General features: G+C 35.6%; 1 protein-coding gene across 1 annotated transcript; it reads right to left on the bottom strand.

Moving 5' to 3' along the window:
* Positions 1–194: 194 nt before the first annotated feature.
* MCUR1 (mitochondrial calcium uniporter regulator 1) lies at positions 195–18,189 on the bottom strand. Its single transcript, XM_051970659.1, has 9 exons — positions 17,553–18,189; positions 14,664–14,780; positions 10,438–10,541; positions 9,713–9,814; positions 8,237–8,278; positions 6,611–6,682; positions 3,427–3,480; positions 1,422–1,536; positions 195–1,079 (listed from the first exon to the last, which is right to left on the bottom strand). Exons 1-9 carry the CDS (start codon positions 18,061–18,063, stop codon positions 1,024–1,026), a joined length of 1,173 nt encoding a protein of 390 aa, XP_051826619.1. The 5' UTR covers positions 18,064–18,189; the 3' UTR covers positions 195–1,023.
* Between the last annotated feature and the right edge of the window lie 2,224 nt (positions 18,190–20,413).

The following is a 20,413-nucleotide window of genomic DNA, read 5'->3' as shown; positions in this document are numbered from 1 at the left end:
TCTTACAAAAAGAAAAATTACATACATGCTTGGAAAAAATGATACAACTAGAACTACATTTCAAAGCTTAAGGTGAATTTTTTTTATCATTAATAAAGAGGCAGATTAAAATAATTGAAATGTCTGAAGAAGAATATAGGAAGAGTAGCTGGGCTCAGAGCCTAAAACTGAGTTAGTGATAGATGAAAACAAAAATCATTAAATGATCAGTTTTATTTCTACTGAGATAGATATGTGTATATCATCATGGAAATAAAACCAAATATCTCTACTGTACAAAGTGATTCAAGTCTGAAAGAAGTGGCCTGTCATGCAAAGCTGAAATACAACACTGTCATGTTTGTCATTACTAAGTTTTCAAGGTCACTAGAAAATTAGAGTATTAGTTCCCCAGTCACGCCATTGAAAAATAGGAAAGAAGAAAAAAAGAAAACTTCAGTGTACTGAAGAAGTGATTCCAAACTATGCCAACATCCTCTGTCAGTCAACATGATTTTCTGGTTGGATGTCACAAACAGCAAATGCTACATTAATTAAATTGTTTAGTGAACATGACAATCAACCCCAGGTTTCAGCAAACTGCACTGAAATAAAAACAGAGTGGTACAGTGCACTAAAATATATTCACTACTAGAAGCTTGGGTCAAGAAAGAAATTTTGTGATTTTTGGATTAGTCTGTGATTCTTTGTCACTCATAAAACCATCATGATTTTTTAATAGTAAAGTCCTCAAAGAATAAGAATATGAAAGGAAAACATCACCCTGGTCAAAGTGAGTAGGTTCTTCAATACTTCAGCCAATGGTATCTTCTTCACAAATATATCAATGAGATCAAAAAATTTCAAAAAGATAAAGAGCCACAAAATGTATTCCCTGGCACTTTCAAGTCAGTAAAAATCATAATTTGCATAAAAATAGCATAAATAAAATCAAAATCAAGGTTAACATTTGAAACAAGGAAAAAGTAATAACCTTATATTCTTAAGGCAAAACAAGACAGGTTCCTTTAAGGAAGGAGGCACTTAAATCCATAGACGATAAAATCCCAAAGCTACCGTTAGGCATGTAAATATAGAACCTGTTTTAAAAAAAAAAAAAAAGTAAGGAAAAAACTATTAGTTCCTTTAACATCTGCTTTAAGTAATGTTAGTACTATATATATATATATATAAAACCATTTATAACCTTTCCCTCTTCTTACAGCAAACTAGCAATTCAATGATCTGCTATCTTTTATGAAATATTTATTTGTAAAATCTACAGCAGTTCAAATGTGAGCAAAGACAACCCTATCTGTAAACTCCAAAATATGAAGGAATATACTTTTTTTTAAAAAAGAAAAAAACCTGAGATACTAAATCTAGTGTATAAAAATTAATATAACACAATTTATAGCAGGTCTAAAGGCAGAACATCTTACCTGCTAAATATTTAATATTATCAAGCTTGTGTGATTCAAGCATAGTTTTCAGACCAGCAACTTCAGTATCTATCTTTCTCTCTGTTTGAGTAAGAGCCCGGAGTTGTTGTGCTTGCTTTAAAAGAAAGAGATAAAATGAATGACATTATATAACTACAGGTTATCAGGTCCCATTGAACTCCTACATTTAATTTAAGAAGTTTGACATGAAGTAGTTCGTTTTACTAGACAGAGTACTGGACTTGGAAGGGAGGATGACCTGCATTCTAATCTTGTCTCTAACACAAAACTCTGAGCCTTGGTTTTTCCACTTAAGAGAGTATCTCCAGGAATGTTATAAGGTATAAATGAGAGAAAAATTAGTACACATTTGAGAATCCTCCCAACATACATATCTTGTTTCTAACGCATTTTTGAATATACTTTTCTCCAATTGGTCCACAAATTCTGATTCTTTAATTAGACTATGAGTTTAATAATGGCAAAGACAATTTCTTGAGCTTAAAAATAAAACAAACAAACCCCCCAACAACAGTCCCTATAGTAATGATCATAGAAGAAAGAATTCCACAATGTTTATATGAAGTTAATTTGAAAACAAGAGTGTTGTGTGACGTTAGGCAGATCTTTAGATAAGCATAGTTTTCTATTAGACATCATTGTATTTAGCTTCAAAACTAATATCCATCATTTCTACCCTATTTTAAAATGTGTAAAAGCACTTAAAATGCTATTTCACTTGATCTAAATAACAATTTTGGGAGTAAGTGCTATCATAGTACTTATAGTTAAGGAAACTGGCTCTAAGAGAAGTACACAGCTAGTATTTGAGACAGGATTTGAACTTCAGTCTCCCTGAGTCCAGAGCTTTACCCATTAATCCATCTAGCAGTCAACTCATAAGCAAATTTGTGCTAAAGCAAAGTGCTAAGGAAGTCAAGCTTAATTAACACACTTACAATCATAACCCTTCTTTTCATGATCATATTTTTAAACTGATGAAAACTTCAGGCTCTAGACAAGAAAAAGAGGGAAGTTGCCTTCTGGAAACAGAAAAATCTTTTAGAAAAATAAGGTTCTTCCTGATGCTTAGCACCAAATACTATTGTATTTTAGTATCTAGATGGTTCAGGGTGAAGTGTAGGGATTATTCATTTATCTGAGTATTATCCAATCCCATCACCCTTAAATTTTAAAGAGAGGTCTTAGTATGAACCAGATAAACATTACATGAAATAAAAAGGTATAAGAAAACAACTAATAGGTTTAAAAAGTAAAACCAACAAGGCTCTTTGTATCACCAATCCCCAACAATTATGCTCCCCAAATGGAGCAAGCAAGTCATTCTTCCTCAGGGTACTTCAAACAGGCTTTCCAATGAAATTACAAATCTTATAGTTTTCTACAACAAAAAAGCAGCCATTTTCCTCACCTATCCTTAAGCAGGATTAGTAAATGTCAGCTTAAAAATAACTCAAGAGGAAATCGATTCTATTTAACTATCAGTTCCTTTTCTTGAAAGGAAAAAAAAAGTTTATTAATTTTGGATTAATTCACTGATTCATCAGTTATTTTGGGAATGGAGAACCCCCCTCTTTGACAAAATTACCACTAAGCAAAAACGTAATATTAATCACATTCTATTATTTTACTCTTCATTTCTAAGATACAGGTGTATGCCCAACAGGATTCATGTATCTTTTCTTTTGAGTTATTTTAGCCACTTTTGAGGCTCTATAATTCTTATGTGAGACTTCATGGGAGTCTTCATGAAATGGTAGAAAAGCAGGGACAATTTCTTGATAATTCCTTTTGTAAACTAGTATAAAAGCTACACAATGTTTGCTAGTAATTAAGAAGGGATTTTGCTTCTTTAAGAACTCATTCTACCATCACTGAACCACAATTCATAATTTTACTATATTATCCACTAACATATTAGTCATAACAGGAAGCAAATGTGAATTTAAGATTTAGCACAACAATATTCAGTTTCACTTCTTACCAATGTTAATACTTCTGATCTCACTTCAAGTAGCTTCCTTTCATTCAATGCATACTGAAAAGATAAAATTTAACTTTAGTTAGAATATAAGTTCATTCCTGTTTATCTTTTTCTCTAGTGTCATAATGAATATTGTGATAGAGAGCCAATCCTGAAGTCAGGAAGAGTCATCTTCTGGAGTTCAAATCTAACTTTAGTCACTTACCGTGTGAATCTGGGCAAGTCACTTTACCTTGTTTATCTTAACTTTTCATGTAAAAAAACTGGAGAAGGAAATGGAAAACCATTTCAGCATCTTTACCAATAGAATTGCAGCCGTTATTATTGTTATTTTAGGGATAACTGTCGATAAGAGATCTAATCCTTCAAATGTAACATCCCAATTCTGGGAATCTTTTTCTCCAACTCACACTTTTATCTCTACTTTCATTTCTCCTGAAAGGATTTAACTTTTGGGAAGAATTTTAACAAGTGGGGAAGAACAATACAAGATATGTTAGATGATGACTAATCAGGTGGCTGAGTCTGGTTAGAAAGATTGGGGGGAAAAGATTTTTAAAACAGTATATGTTATATTGTACCTAGGATATACTGCAACATATCTAACATATCTATAGGACTGCTTGCCATCTAGGGGAGGGGGTGGAGGGAGGGAGGGGAAAAATCAGAATAGAAGCGAGTGCAAGGGATAATGTTGTAAAAAAATTACCCTGGCATGGATTCTGTCAATATAAAGTTATTATAAAATAAAATAAAATATAAAAAAACCAACAAAAAAAGTATATGTTGCTTTACATGCCAAATTACACAAATTTAATGGATTATTAAATATTCTTAACTCATATAATCACAGTGAGAAAACAAGACTTTTTTCATTTGTCAGATGTCAATTATAAAAGAGTTATAAAACAAAGTTATAGTTGATGCTACTTTGTAGTGAGTCACAATATTTAGAATTAAGCTTGTATTTTTCTCTTTGGCCATAGTTTAGTACAGCTTTTTGGCATGCAGATTACATGGAGTCACATTACTCAAGTAACTGGAAGTCTTGAAATGAGGACAGGTAAGAGACAATTTGTGGTTTTGGTGATGAGTGGAAATAATTTAGTTTATTATTTTTTCAAACATCATATGAAATGCCTAACAAAAAAAATTCCATTACATTTTCCATCTTTAAAGAATAACAAAATAAGAATCAGGTTAGTGATGAAGGAAGGGCCTCAAACTAAAAGGAATCTTAGAAGCAGGTAGCAGTCAAGTATCATGAATAGATAATGGTCACCCTCATCTTTTAAGGTATAGGTCCAGTGCAAGGAAGCTCATTACTAGAGGGTAACATGGTATTATTTTCTAGCATTTATTTACTGCTCTATCCTTACCATCTAAATATTTTTTTTTGCCTGTAATCATTTATTTATTTTTAATAACTTTTTATTGACAGAACCCATGCCAGGGTAATTTTTTACAGCATTATCCCTTGCACTCATTTCTGTTCCGATTTTCCCCCTCCCTCCCTTCACCCCCTCCCCCAGATGGCAAGCAGTCCTTTACATGGTGAATAGGTTACAGTATATCCTAGATACAATATATGTGTGCAGAACTGAACAGTTTTCTTGTTGCACAGGAAGAATTGGATTCAGAAGGTATAAATAACCTGGGAAGAAAAACAAAAATGCAAGCAGTTTATATTCATTTCCCAGTGTTCTTTCTTTGGGTGTAGCTGCTTCTGTCCATCCTTGATCAATTGAAACTGAATTAGCGCTCTTTATCAAAGAGATCCACTTCCATGAGAATACATTCTCAAACAGTATCGTTGTTGAGGTATATAATGATCTCCTGGTTCTGCTCATTTCACTTAGCATCAGTTCATGTAAGTCTCGCCAGTCCTTTCTGTATTCATCCTGCTGGTCATTCCTTACAGAACAATAATATTCCATATTGTTAATATACCACAATTTACTCAACCATTCTCCAATTGATGGGCGTCCATTCATTTTCCAGTTTCTAGCCACTACAAACATTACCATCTAAATATTAAAAAATCTCCTTTCCATGAGAATATATGATATTGCTTCATTTATCATGCAAAAAGGAATAAATAAGCTGAAGAATAATAAAAGTAATCTAGTGTTTATATTAGGCATCTAACCAATAGCTCCATGGAAACATACAATTACTCTGATGAATGACTTCAGATGAAAAATAACTAGGGCAGAGAGACCTTCAAACAGGGAAAAAACAGATCTACATTTCACTAGTTTTGCCCACAATTTTAATATCTTCCCCGACTGCAAGTGTTCCCTACAACAGGTTAGATTAAAGAACAGACTATCTAAGGATAAATATAGTTTTTTACTTGCAAAATTATAAAAACTAAAAGGTACAAGAAAAAAGTATGTTTTCCTTTAGAAACTGGTCATATACTGATGGCCATTTTGCACACGGTAGGAATTTGAAGCACAGTTGATATTTAAGACTTTTAAGTCTAAGTCACTAAAAAAGTGACTGTCCTTTGAGCTCAAAGGTGCATAGCCTTAGGGTATATGAGAAAATTGTGAAGAGGAAAAAAACAAAAGCTAACAATTATTTTGTTTTGTAATCAATTAGTTTTGTGTATGCCAAGACTTATGCCAATAAAAGACAATTTAGAAGCCTACGTGCTTTAGCAAGAAAGACAATGAGAAATGAGCCATATTGAATTCCATAGACTTCTACTTAGATCACTAAACTCACTGTTTATTTTTATTAAAAATATTTACCTGTTATTAAGTTAAGTTAACCTGAGGCCAAAGAATATAACTTCAAAATGAAACAAAAAATAAGAGTGCTAGTTTATAACTTAAAATATATTATTCCAGTCCATTTTATCAAAATGATTTATTTTTTTCTGAGATTCTGAAGATACTTAATCTTATTCAATATAATATTGGAATTAAATACAACCCTCATATTAAAGTTTAGGTGACATGCTAACAGTTTAAAAGTATACTCTCAATTCAAATTTAGGGTGCAAGGGGACTAGAGGAAAGTTTTAAAATTCCAAACATCAAATAAAAGATTTTGCTTGCATTCAACCCTGCTAGAGAATTATGCATAGGATGGTCTTAAATATTCAAACTTCATGCAATTTAGATTTCATTTAGAATTTTACCTTAAAATAACAAATCAATTTGAAAGGACATACCAATTCTTTTACTCTGCTCTTTTCTAGGTTGAAATCCAATTTATTATCTGCTCGGACTTTAAGTATTTCATCCTGGAAGGCAAAGTGAGAAAAAAAGAGAGTTAGAGAAAAAAACAAACAAACAATAAAACATCAGAGAAGGGACAGAATCAAAAGACAGATGTTACTCAAGTCTATTTAACTAGAATATTACTTAATGCATATCTATGAAGACAGATTCCTTTTTTTTTTTTTTTTTTTTTACATAGAAATACTTAATATTTAAAAGTGCTATAGAAAGCATGGTGGGTATTTTTTAAAAATACAAAACATACTTATCACCAATAGACAAAAGTAATAGATTGTAAAAGTCTAAAAGGCAGATAACATGTAACTCCTTGAGCCAATTTTTTGTTCGAAAAACTCATTTTTCACATGATACTGTGAATTAATAAAGATGAATTTAAGTGACCCTATATTTGGGAAGATATGGGTTTAAGTTCAACCTTTGACACACACTAGCATAGGCTGATAAGTGTGTACACACACACACATACAAAGTTTAAACTATTATCTCCTCTGAAGAATCACACAATCACAGGTTGTAAAAGGCATTAGTTACCAAATAGTTATAGGGAGCCACTGAATAATTGAGTAGGAAGGGTAACATGGACAGATCCCTTTGGCAGATGAGCTGCGAGTGGACTGGAGTGAGAGGAACTGAAGTAGGGAGACCAAAGAGAAGGTTACTGCAATAGGCAGGTGTGAAGTGATGTGGGCATCAGCATGCGTGGAGATATGGGAACATGTGTGAAAGATGCTCTGAGGGTAGAAATGACAAGATTTTACAACCAATTAGCCATATGGAGTAGTGAGGACAGGACATCCTGGAAGCGCAAGTCTAGGTAACTGAGACAACATGGCATCTTTAATAATAATGGGAAAATTGGGAAGAGAGAAGAGAGTGACTGAGGGGAGGACGATGAGCTCAATTTTGGACATGCTGGTTATCTATTGGATATCCAGTTCAAGATTTTCACAGTGCAGTTGGTGACAGAAGACTCATGCTCAAGATAGTGATTAAGACTGGATACACAGATCTGGGAATTATTTGTGTATATAAGGTAGTTAAATCCAGAAAAGCAGAAGGAATAAAGAACTAAGCTAGTATGGAGGGATAAGAAAAGAGAACAGAAGTTTGGGCAATACCAAGCTAGAGGGCTTCTCTAATATAAAAGGTCATCTATGAAGTCCTCATAATTTTAAAGAAATTCTCAAATATTAGAAAAAATACAAATGCTTGAAGAGAAAGCTAAGACTAGCCATTGGTTGTTTTTTTTTTTTTTTTAGCACAGGCTCCCAAATGCTACTGTTGAGATCATTTCTTTTTAAACAAACTAAACACCAAAAGGACCTGGCAAGTCAATTGTTGAATTAAAAAAATTAACTTTTATGATAACTTTGAAATAGAAAAGGTCCTCTTTAGTATCCTTATTTTCTTTTCCTCATGAATTAAAAACAAAACAAAACAACAACATTGTATCAATTGATGTGGCTTGGTCCTTTAAAATTCTAATCCTTCTAGTGTAATTAATACTTTAAAAACTGTATTCATTAATGACTATTATTACTGAAAAAAAATCTTACCATCATTCGCTGTTTTAACTGCTGGAGTTCAAGTATTAATTTCTAAAAACATCAAAAAGGAAACAAATATAAATATTACATATGTATATATATCAAATTAAAGTTTTATGAAAAAGGAAAAAATGTTAGAATTAGTTTCTCTTGGAACAGAATATTTTTTCTTTTTCTTCCAATTTTATAATTTCAGGTCTGTTCAAGACAATTCGCTTTGTCAAAATTCCTTCCAATCTAATGTATTAATAACCATATTATTATGTTAAATATATAATGTTTCTTAAAGAAAATGTGTATTTATAAATATTCAATAACCTCTAAGATTGAACCATCCTCTTTTTCAGTATCTCATTCAAGTTTTTTCTAAGCTACTTTAACCCTAGATGTAATCTCAAATTACAACTTTCAAAGATGCTTTTTTGATAGTTTTAAATTGACATTTGGCCAAAAGAAAAGAATTACCTAAGAGGCTGAGACCAAAGGAATTTGGCCCTTTTTAATTTTTTTTTTTTGAGGAGGATTAAGAATATACACAGTTGCTAAAGCTCATGAGTTAATAATCTACAACAAATGCAGCATTTTCATTTAAATAGTAAATTGTGAACCAGTAATTACTACAGAAGGAAGGTAGGTGGTGCAATAGATAAAATGCTGGGCCTGCAGTTAGGAAGACTCTTTGCAAGTTCAAATCTGGCCCCAGACACTTACTTATTAGTTGTATGGCTCTGAGTAAATCATTTAACTGTTTGCCTCAGATTTTTCATTTGTAAAATGAGTTGGAGAAGGAAATAGCAAATCACTGCTAAAAAAATCCCAAATGGAGTCACAAAGAGTTGTATGCAATTGAATATCAACAGCTAGCATGGAACTTAGACTTCAAACCCTGGGGGATAGGGGATGGAGTTGTTCTTAACCTGTCAATGAACTTTAAAAAAAAAATCTGAAAACTGTATTTCAGTAGAATTAATTTTGTCATTGTTAAGGAGTAGGTCAATTCTCCGAGAGCCTCCACAGCTGTGGATCATAGCATCTGAAGGAGTTGCAGGGCAGCCTTTGCTGACACAGGTGTTGCTGACTGGGAATGAGATAAACTGGAGGCAGAGGGAAAAGGAGGGAGATCAGACAACACAACTGCCTCTCAGTCAGAGAGGTCAGAGAACAGCAACTGCCTCTCAGTCTCTTTGTATCTTCCTCTCACAGAGGAGATCCATTCTGCAGGTCTGGGTTGGATCTCCAGTAGCCACTGTCAGATGGCTCCCGTGAATTTCAATAGTCTATAATCTTAAGTATTTTATTTTATGCACTGACAAACATTTTTCTGAGATATTTATAGGCTTCACCAGATGGCTTAAGGGGTATACTACATAAAGAATTGCCTCTGCTTTGAAGTATTATGAGATTTCTTTTTCACTTAATAAGGAATTTTAAAATTTATACTAATTACTAAAGACTTACTATAAAAGAGGAGCTCTATAGGTTTACCTCATTTTCTGCTCTGAGGGTGGAAAATTCACTCTTTTCTAAAATGATCATATCCTTTTTGACACCCGCAATCTGAGACATTATCTGCTGTACAGTGATCTCCTAGGGGAAAAAAAATGCTCATATATAATTGACTTATATTATCAGAATGTTCAACTTATTCTCTCTCTGGAATTGTGATTAAAAGTAGATACTTTTTATCCATGTCTAGAAGGTCTGAATGTAACATAACAGCTGTTAACTACCACCTAAGGGGATAATTAAAATCAAGAAATGGAAAATGTCCAATTATAATTTAAAAACAAATACTTGATTTTTGATCACCTAAATTTACTAAAACAAGAACAATAATCTTCTTTGATACTTAGTTTACATCAAACATGTAAAATATTTTTCAAATCTTAAAGTGCATTATATATATGTTTAGCTAGTAAGTATTAGTAGAAAAGCTTTGAAGACAATGTAATCTTTCTTTCTCTCCTTGCTCCCCAAACCACATCATACCCCAGCAACTACAGGAAAAGTAGTTACATTTTTGTTTTCAATAGTTACATTTTTATAGCATTGAGTTTCTTTGTCTTTGAGAACTTTGGAGACTACTTTTCATTTGAACACAGGTGCTCAAAACACATAGCATACTAAAGATACACATATACATACATCAATTTATTTATTTGAAAATGCAAAAACCACACACAAATCTAGAAGATTTTCCTTCATCTAACCTGATGCACCTTGGTGACCATATCCTTGCTGACAACCTCCATATTGTTGTTCATGATCTTCACTAATGCAGAGACAATGATTTCTGCTTGTTGAGTGGTAAATCCTAAATAAATAAAACAACTATATAAATAAATAAAACATATGCCTTGAAATGAACCTTCAAATAAATACCCCAAATAAAGACTATAAAAAAGAAAATATTTTACAGCAACAGCTTTATTTATTTATTTATTTATTTATTTATTTATTTATTTTTGGAATCCCATGATCAATCTGTATCTGTGTTTATAATAATAAGAAAACATTTCTGTATCTGGGAGATACAGAGATCAAATAAATAAATAAAAGAGTCTCTGTTCTTCATAAATCTAGAGAAAAAAAGGGAATCTGAAAAGATACAGTTTAAACATCTCATTTTAAAGATAAGAAAACTAAGAACTAGGAAGGCTAATAAACTTGCCCCAGATTACACAGGTAGTAAGCATAAAAGGTGAAATCTGAATTATGGCATCAGTGCTTTTTATTATATTATAAAGAGCTTAAATTTTGTCTGAGGAAACAGCATGTACCCATTAAAGTAAATTTAAAAAACATACAAAATAAACAGTATAGGTGGGCAGGAAGCAGACTGTGATGGGTTTTAAATGCCAGGAATTTTACTTCATCTTAGAAGTAATAAGTAAGGAACCACTAGAGTTTTTTTTTTTTTTTTAGTAAAATAGTAATAAGGTCTGACCTGTGATTTAGGAGTATCAAGTTGCCAGCTGTGTAGAGAATGCATTGACAAAGAGAGATTTGAGGAAGGGTGCCCAATTAATAAGTTACACAATAAATCATTAACTAATTGCCTACTATGGGCCAGGCATTGTGCTATATGCTATTCAAAAGAAGCCTACATTCCAAAGGGGAGATAATACATACACACATATACATATATATTTACATATATGTAAATACATACAGAATAAATATAAAGCCAAGGGTACCAGCAATTAGGGAGTTATTAAAAGTTTCATGAGAAAGATGGTGCTTGAGCTATGTCCTAAAGAAAGATAGGATTCTACAAAGTGAAGATCAGGAGTGAGTGTATTCCAGGAATGGGTTGGGTAGGGGGAGGCCAATACAAGGATACAGAGGTGAGAAATGAAGTGCTGGATCACAGAATGTAGGATTGTACAATAAGTCTGAAAAGAGAGGTTGGGGTTAGGTACTGAAGGGCTTTAAAGCTAAACAAAAGAAGTTGACTTCACGGAGAAGAAAATAATTAGGCACTTCAGCAGAATGGAAGATGGATCAAAGTAGGGAGACACTTGAGGCAAAAAGACCAATTAGGAAGCTATCAAATTAATCTAGACAAGAATGATAAAGATCTAAACTAAGGGGGTGTTGACTTGAATAGAGAAGGGTCAGACATGAAAGATTATCCACACAAGAGACTAGAAGAATGATTGTATTTTCAACAGAAATAGGAAAGTTTGGAACAGGACTAGGTTTTGGAGGAAAGAGAATGAGTTCTGTTTTGGACATGCTGATTTTGAGATATCTTCAAACTCAGTATGCAATGTCTCTCTCTCTTTTTTTTTTTTTAAATAACTTTGTATTGACAGAACCCATGCCAGGATAATTTTTTACAACATTATCCCTTGTACTCACTTCTGTTCCGATTTTCCCCTCCCTCCCTCCACCCCCTCCCCCAGATGGCAAGCAGTCCTTTACATGGTGAATAGGTTACAGTATATCCTAGATACAATATATGTGTGCAGAACCGAACAGTTCTCTTGTTGCACAGGGAGAATTGGATTCAGAAGATATAACTAACCCGGGAAGAAAAACAAAAATACAAGCAGTTTACATTCATTTCCCAGTGTTCTTTCTTTGAGTGTAGCTGCTGCTGTTCATCCTTGATCAATTGAAACTGAGTTAGATCTCTTTGTCGAAGAAATCTACTTCCATCAGAATACATCTTCATACAATATCGTTGTTGAGGTATATAATGATCTTCTGGTTCTGCTCATTTCACTTAGCATCAGTTCACGTAAGTCTCTCCAATCCTCTCTGTATTCATCCTGCTGGTCATTTGTTACAGAACAATAATATTCTATAACATTCATATACTACAATTTACCCAACCATTCTCCAACTGATGGGCATCCATTCATTTTCCAGCTTCCAGCCACTACAAACAGGGCTGCCACAAACATTTTGGCACATACAGGTCCCTTTCCCTTCTTTGGGGAATCTCTTTGGGGTATAAGCCCAGTAGAAACACGGCTGGATCAAAGGGTATGCATAGTTTGATAACTTTTTGAGCATAGTTCCAAATTTATGCAATGTCTCTCTCTCTTTTTTTTTTTAATTTATTTTTTAAATTTTTATTTAATAATTACTTTATATTGACAGAATCCATGCCAGGGTAATTTTTTTACAACATTATCCCCTGTACTCGTTTCTGTTCCGATTTTTCCCCTCCCTCCCTCCACCCCTTCCCCTAGATGGCAAGCAGTCCTATATATGTTGGATATGTTGCAGTATATCCTAGATACAATATATGTTTGCAGAACCGAACAGTTCTCTTGTTGCACAGGGAGAATTGGATTCAGAAGGTATAAATAACCCGGGAAGAAAAACAAAAATGCAGATAGTTCACATTCGTTTCCCAGTGTTCTTTCTTTGTATGCAATGTCTCTTAAGCAAATGGTGATGCAGGGTTGAAATTGAGGCAGAGACTGGAGAAATCTATGCTATCATTTCATTAATCCCTTAGCCTCATCTCTCCTGAATTTCTTTGCCCCCATCCATCTCTCCAATCTTTTCATTCCTTCTGACCTGACTTCCATTCCTCTCCAATTATGATTGTAGAATTTAGCCTTTTCAATATTATATTTTCCTCTACTCTTGAATAGACTATAAATGCCTTGCCTTGTTTCATTCACCAGATTTGTATCTCCAGCACCAAATATGATACCTGGTATACAGTAAACACTTGATAAATATGAGATATGAAGAGTTGTTTGACCACTGAGTCAAGAAGTACTTATAAGGTGCTTCTTTTATTTCCTCACCTCTTTTTAAGCATGCTCAAAAACCCATTTTCTACAAATGTATATGACAATTGGTTAAATAATCACATGATGAAATAAAATTAAAGCTACAGTTATTTCAATAAGGATCTATTAATTTTAAACTCATTCATTTATTTTTTTTGGCAAATTATGCTTATTTCCTTTTATTTTTAAAAAGTATCTTTATATAAGCAACTTTATACACATAACATGTGTTAATTTCACTACATGCAATTTCTTACAGCCCAACAATGCAAAATTTAAAAGCATTCTTAGACTGAATAAAACCACTGCTTAAACTGTCCTAAGGACAGTGTTGCTATGAGAACCATGAATTTTGGCGACTAGTGTCTAAATTTACATCAGTGGAATTTCATTGTGCATAGTGATGTTATTGCAACTTTCTTCAGAATAAGAAATTTACAAACTATTTTGTCTGTTCTATTAAAAAGTTTTCATTTATATATATGGGTTATAAAAAAAAATTTAGATTCAAATCTTATTGAAACTATCAAGATGGTGAGATTGGTTATTTTTCTCCTATTAGTATCGAGAACTAATTGACAGAATTATAAATTATATCAGAATTAGCATGTGTTTGAAATTTGTAAGATTTCTATTTTCTTTGTTGTCAGGCTTCTATATAGTAGTCACAGAGAACTCTTCTAAATTAATGTACTAAGATGATCAACTATGAAAGACTGGGTTCTCAGTGTTTCAGTGATCTAAAGCAATTTCAATAGACTTTGGACAGAAAATGCCATCTACATGCAAAAAAAGAACTAAGGAGACTGAATGTAAATCAACATATGCTATGTTCACTTCTTTACATATTTATTTTATTTCTCCCATGGTTTTTCCCTTTTGCTCTGATTTTTCTCTCCCAACACATAAAGCAATGTGTTAAAAAAATAATAATGAAAAAATTAATGTGCTGAAAGAATGTAAAGTAAAACTTTCTTGAATTGGTTAATGATGTTTCTCTCCAATTCCCTACTGCAGTTTATAATTTCAAGGTAGTGGCATTTTTCCTATATGTTCCTTTGTCACAAAACAACATTCATATTTAAGAATAATAACAAATTTAATAGCTTAGGTGAGAAAGTAAATGAAATAGTGTTAAAATGCTTTATTTCTGAGCAACCAATATCTAAGAGAATTACCTTTTTCCTCCAGAAGACGTACTACAGCATGAGTATCAAAGTAGAGTTTCTTATTTCCTGAGGTGAACCAAGGTAACTTTTTTGCTTCTTGTTGTGACCTAGCAGAAATGCACAGATCTGGACAGAAAAAGAAAACACAAGGCCAAAAACAAAATCAATTTAATAGCAAGCAGTAGAATATTGTGAAATAAAGCATATGTAAAAATTTATTACCTTAGGAAGACTCTTATCAAATAGCACACATACACATTTTAGCAAAGCAATTGGGGTTAATTGACTTGCCCAGGGTCACACAGCTAGTAAGTGTTTTAAGTGTCTGAGATTGAATTTGAATTCAGGTCCTCCTAACATCAGGGCTAGTACTCTATCCATTGTAGGCTGCCCAGCTTATATCCTTTAAAAAAATTTAATAATAGCCTTTTATTTTCGAAATATAAGCAAAAATAGTTTTCAACATTCATCCTTCCGAAACCTTGTGCCCCAAATTTTGCTTCTTCTCTCCCCTCCACCAGACAGTAAGTAATCTAATATGTTAAAACATGTGCAATTCTTCTGTATATATTTCCACATTTATTATGCTTATCATAGCTTATAGCTTTTAAAAATATTTTTAACACATAGATGAACCATTCATGAACTTCCATTAATCCCAACTCTTAAGTGTAACGTCCTAGAATCTTCAGCCATAGAAATCACCAAAGAAGCTGGAAAAGAAACTTCACAAACTGTTTCTATCCCCTTAATATTGCAAAAGAAAACTCAGAATAGCAGGGATATTACCTCTGGGAATTCTTTCACAAATGGGAATTTGGAGCAGATAATCTAAACTGTTCCTTTCAAATGACAAGATTTTATGGTTCTATGAAAATGGATATAATGAAAGATACCTTTCTCTTCTTTTTACCTAAATTTCCTAAAATCTGGTAGTAAAATAGGAAAGAAATTTCTCTCACCTTCCACTTTATTAATACTGATGATTTTCCCTCCCTGGAGTCTTGCAAAAATATCAATAAGATCTTTGGTACTAGATGATTCCAATTCCAATTTCTAATATGGTAATCATCTATGAAGACTTTTAAAAAATCTGCAAGTGCTTTCTCAGCAAAAAATGATCCTGCTTTGAATACTACTTGTAAATTTTGGACTGCAGATTATACTAAAAAGTACTTGGTCCAAATGTTAAATAACTGGTCCATTTGTCATCCTTACTACCATAGATTAGAAATAGAAATTGTTTTTGACTCCAGTTAATTATATTCTTAATGGGGCAACACATTTAGTATTTGGGATACCAATATTCAATCAACTAAAAATGAATAGATTTCATTGAATTAAAGTTTCAACAAGGTTCAGTCTGTTTAGTTTTTCTCAACAGCTATGAGTTTATTAAAAGGAATATTTTGAATATTTCTTGGGAGAAAAAAGGAAGCAATGGAAAAAGCAAAGGAACTGGCTTCCAATTCTACCAAATACTGTGCCTTTGTGACCTTGGACAAGTCAATTTATTTTCTTGGGCACTTCCCCAGATTTTTATATCTGTAAAATAAGAAGGTTGGATTACATGGCCTCTCAGGTCTCCTTCCAGTTCTGATCAATTTGTAAATCAATTTAAAGTGGTTTATGATCAGTTTAACACTTCATTTTCAAAACATATCTTCTTGAAAATACAAAGTCCACTTACAAAAAATAGCAAAAAAGCCAGTGAGCTGTGAACAAAAGCTTAATCCATTAACCTATTCCTGAGTACGAACTTAGAATATTTCCTTGCTGGGGTCCTTTTTGTTTTTGTCTCCCTCATTTTTCTCTTATAACTTATTTACTGGTGATTACTGAAAAATTTAACATCACTTTAAAGTGTGGAGATTTTGGCCTGAAGGCCAAAAAAGTTATGTGATTATTGGCGTTGCCAGTGTTTACAACGTAAGAAAGCTGGCAAATTATTGGGAGAAACTAGAACATACAGGAAACACACAATTCTATAGGTTATGAATATTACACAAGTCAGTTTTCCCCCAGGATTTCTCATTGGGGGTAGGATTAGGGGGTGGGGGTGGGGGTAAGGGGAGCCGACAACAGGCACGATTTATGTAGTCAAGGCGCATTACTTTTAAGAACCCGTGCTTCTGGCTCAGAACTGCTAGATGACCTTGGGACCAGAGACTACTGAACTATGGACAAACAGGACTAACGTCACCCCCGAGTCTCCTCCAGATATCAGTACAACCAACCTTTGCTAACTCTGATTTCCATAAGATGCAAAGTACTTGTTTTAGGGTTATTGGAACTTCTTAATACGGCAATGACAGCACTCCAAAGTTTCAAGTTAACTGGAGTGGTGTGGAGGATAAGGAAAAAAAATTCTTTTCGTTTTCCTCCTCGGAATCTGAAAACCAACCCCTCCAAAATACTCGAGAAAAGAGGGGGGAGAGAAGCTCATTTCATTTGTAAGTGAAACAAAAGTTCAGAAAACCGGGGGACATCAGTGCAAGGTGTCTTTCCAATTCCAATTCCAAAATTAAGTCCAGCCTAAGCCGCTGGCCTTCCCCCAGAGCCCACCCATTAAAAACTATTACACACACACCCTGGGCATGGGATTAGCGGTGTTATGGATTCTTCTCAGCGGCGGGAAGAAAGAGGAACCTGACTACCCAGGTCAGCGCAGCTTGATAAGTCAGGGGCGAGGCCAGCGCCCTTTGCGCTTTCTCTTTCTCTCTGATAAGAGCGATGAACTCGGCTGACCCCGTCCTCCTTCTCCTCCTTTCCCGAGGCTTCTTTCTGGGAGGGGAGACCCCCGACTGCGGCGGCGACATCTACTTCCTTCCCGGGAGCCGGGTCTGCGGGCCTCCCCCACTCAGCCGCCCCACTCTCCCGTTCCCGCCACCCCCTCACCTCTCCTTGAAGAAGCCAACACTAGGAAATTGCACGGGTGAAGGGGACCGGCTCCGCCGGGGACGAGGCACGACATGGGCCACCGCAACCGGCCACCGCCGCCCAGCCCCGTACACGAGGAGTGCGGCTCTGGAGCGGCGGCGGCCGGCGGGGGCAAGCGAGGAGGCTCTTCCGCCGGGTTCCGGCTTCGGATCGTCTCGCTAGGCCTCCGGCGCGAGCGCTCCCAGTCTCCAAGGTGACGGCGCGGGGTCGCCGTCGCCACAAGCCGAGGGGAAGGCACGAGGAAGAGAAACAGCAGGGGGGAGGCGCGCGACAGACTGCCAAGGCCTACGGAGAATCTAGAGGGCAGCCCTCGGACACCAGCCGGGAAGGCAGACAACCAGCGGAGGCTCCGGAAACAGCCGCCGCCATAGGTCCCCCATCGCTTCCCGGGCAGCAGCAGCAACAGCAGTCGCCGCCGGGCCTTCGGGTGTCCATTCGGACCAAAGCCTGCGGCCGCTTCCCCGGTCATCGATGATGCGCTCACTCACTGGTACCAGTACGCGTTCATCCTTTGCCGCGGCCGTCCCGTGGCACTAGGTTTGCGGAAGGCAGAGTCTGGTCGAAGTAGGAGAGACTGCAGCTGTCAGACGCCCGACGCGGTTCCGCCCTATCCTGCCGAGGCGGGGGTGTGTGGAGGAACGGGGCGGGGTGGGCGGGGCCGAGCCTTGGGCTCTGGGCGTGCTCAGCCTCCAGAGCAGTGGTGTGTGGCTTGGAACTGCGAGGGGGCGGGGCGTCACTCCCGCCAGCTTCCAGTCCCAGCTCCTTTTTCGCCTGTTGGAACCAGGGAGGTTGAGTCATTCCTGGGCTCTTTCCTCTGGCCCCCTTTCCCCTGGTCCCAGCAGATGAAGGCAAGTTAGGAAAGTTGAGTCAGCCGAGCTCTCCGTTATAGCTTGAGTTATAGCTCCGGTATAGCATATATATATATACATATATACATATATATGTATATATATATATAAATATAAAATACAAACATAAATAAGTACATACACAGAGGGGGTGGGGGTGGAGTGGGGAGAGAGAGAGAGAGGGAGAGAGAGAAAGAGAGAGAGAGAGAGAGAGAGAGAGAGAGAGAGAGAGAGAGAGAGAGAGAGAGAGAGAGAGAGAGAGAGAGAGAGAGAGAGAGAGAGAGAGAGAGAGAGAGAGAGAGAGAGAGAGAGAGAGAAAGGGAGAAGACTGGAGGAAGAGGAGAGAGAAGATAATCACTAAAAACATTAAAAATACACAAGAAAACAAGATTCAGTAAGACATAAACTGAGCAACTTTGTTACTGCTTTGTTAAAATACATTAAAAAAACTTAAACTAAGTAGCAAGATCATAGTTTTATATGCAGTGTCTATTTTTAATGCTTTTTTATATTGAAATATTTGAGTTTGATGAAGTTTTCTTAAGAGTTCCTATATAGACAGACAGCTCTGCAATTACCCATTCTCAAGTTCCCGCTTTAATTCATGGCCAACACTTCCCCCTTTCCCCCAAGAACACAAGCAATTGACTGGTAGTATTGAGCTACATGCATGACCTCCTAAGTCCCTTCCAATTTTAAGTACTTGTTTGATTGCCAGAAATAAACTAAGGTTGGGATGCATGTTCCCAAGTTTGAGGGTAGCACTAAGTATGCTGTAATTTTTGTTCATGGCCTTATGGCCTTAAAGCAGCATAGTGGTGAAAATGTGACAAGTTGGAACACAGCAAACCAATTGGAAACCCAGAGAAATAGCAAGAAGAGTACTTGAAATCAACATCTAGTGTTTACTAGAGATTACTGGGATTGCATATTCATCAACATTCCCAGTTTAGGGACAGAACAGTCATAGTGAGGGTCATGTAGCAGGGAATTGCAACTACGGAGTTTTCAGTTTGTGTTGGAAGTGATAATGATCCCTCAAAATTCTGGGTGTCTGGATTTCTTTGACATTGATAGGTTTCAGGCTTCTGGTCAAACTAAAGATAAAGTGAGATCATGAGATCATAAAAAAAATCTCCTGCATAGACAAGTAAGGCTTGATAAAGAATAAAAGTAATAGTACAAAAAAAATAAAGTTTATATTTTGAAAAAAAAATAGGGGAGGTCTGGAGATTTTACTCAAGTAAATGGAATATCTTTTCTGTTTATAACTTATACAAGGGCAAATTAGGCCTAAAAATGAATTCTGGCATTACAAATCCACCAGCACAGTCTTTCTTGTGCTTCCCTTCTGCCCTCAAAAAGAGAAGTGAGTAAAGATATTATATTACATAGATCCCGCTGACATTTGCCAGAACTGCCAGATATTTCATCCAAGCTTGGATCTAATTTAAGAGATTTAACCTTTATTTTAAATTCATTTTATTAAGAAAATTTTACTTACTGTTTACTATATATAGTGGTATCATGCCATAGCAGATGGAGAGCTGCCCTTGGAACCTGCAAGATGAGGGTCCTTCTCCTCACACAGAACTGGCTGTGGGGCCCTGGGCAGGTCTCCTGACTTTATGCTATTTCATTACACACATATACATCTCTCTCCAGCCTCCTTCCTAAAGAGAAAAAGTCATTTCATTAGTCTCAGACTCCTCCTTTCCAAAGACAAGAATCCCATCAGATCTTCAGTCTAGTCTTGTGTCTTGGAGGAGGAGGAATAATGCTGTTCCTTTGGCTCTAACTATTGGGTCTGAATAATCTGAATTATCTAAGGCCTTGAGAGAATTATGCCTTGCTGCCAAATCCCTGAAGAGACAATAATGAAAATCTATCTAAACTCTTCCCTTAATGATTAATAAACTCCCTCAGGTTCATCCCCTTCCCATATCAGTGAATCTGAATCTCAGCGGTCTT

The sequence above is a fragment of the Antechinus flavipes genome, chromosome 1, assembly GCF_016432865.1.
Source record: "Antechinus flavipes isolate AdamAnt ecotype Samford, QLD, Australia chromosome 1, AdamAnt_v2, whole genome shotgun sequence".
NCBI lineage: Eukaryota > Metazoa > Chordata > Mammalia > Dasyuromorphia > Dasyuridae > Antechinus > Antechinus flavipes.
Note: the sequence above shows the minus strand (reverse complement) of the source record. Positions and strands in the feature narration are given on the sequence as shown.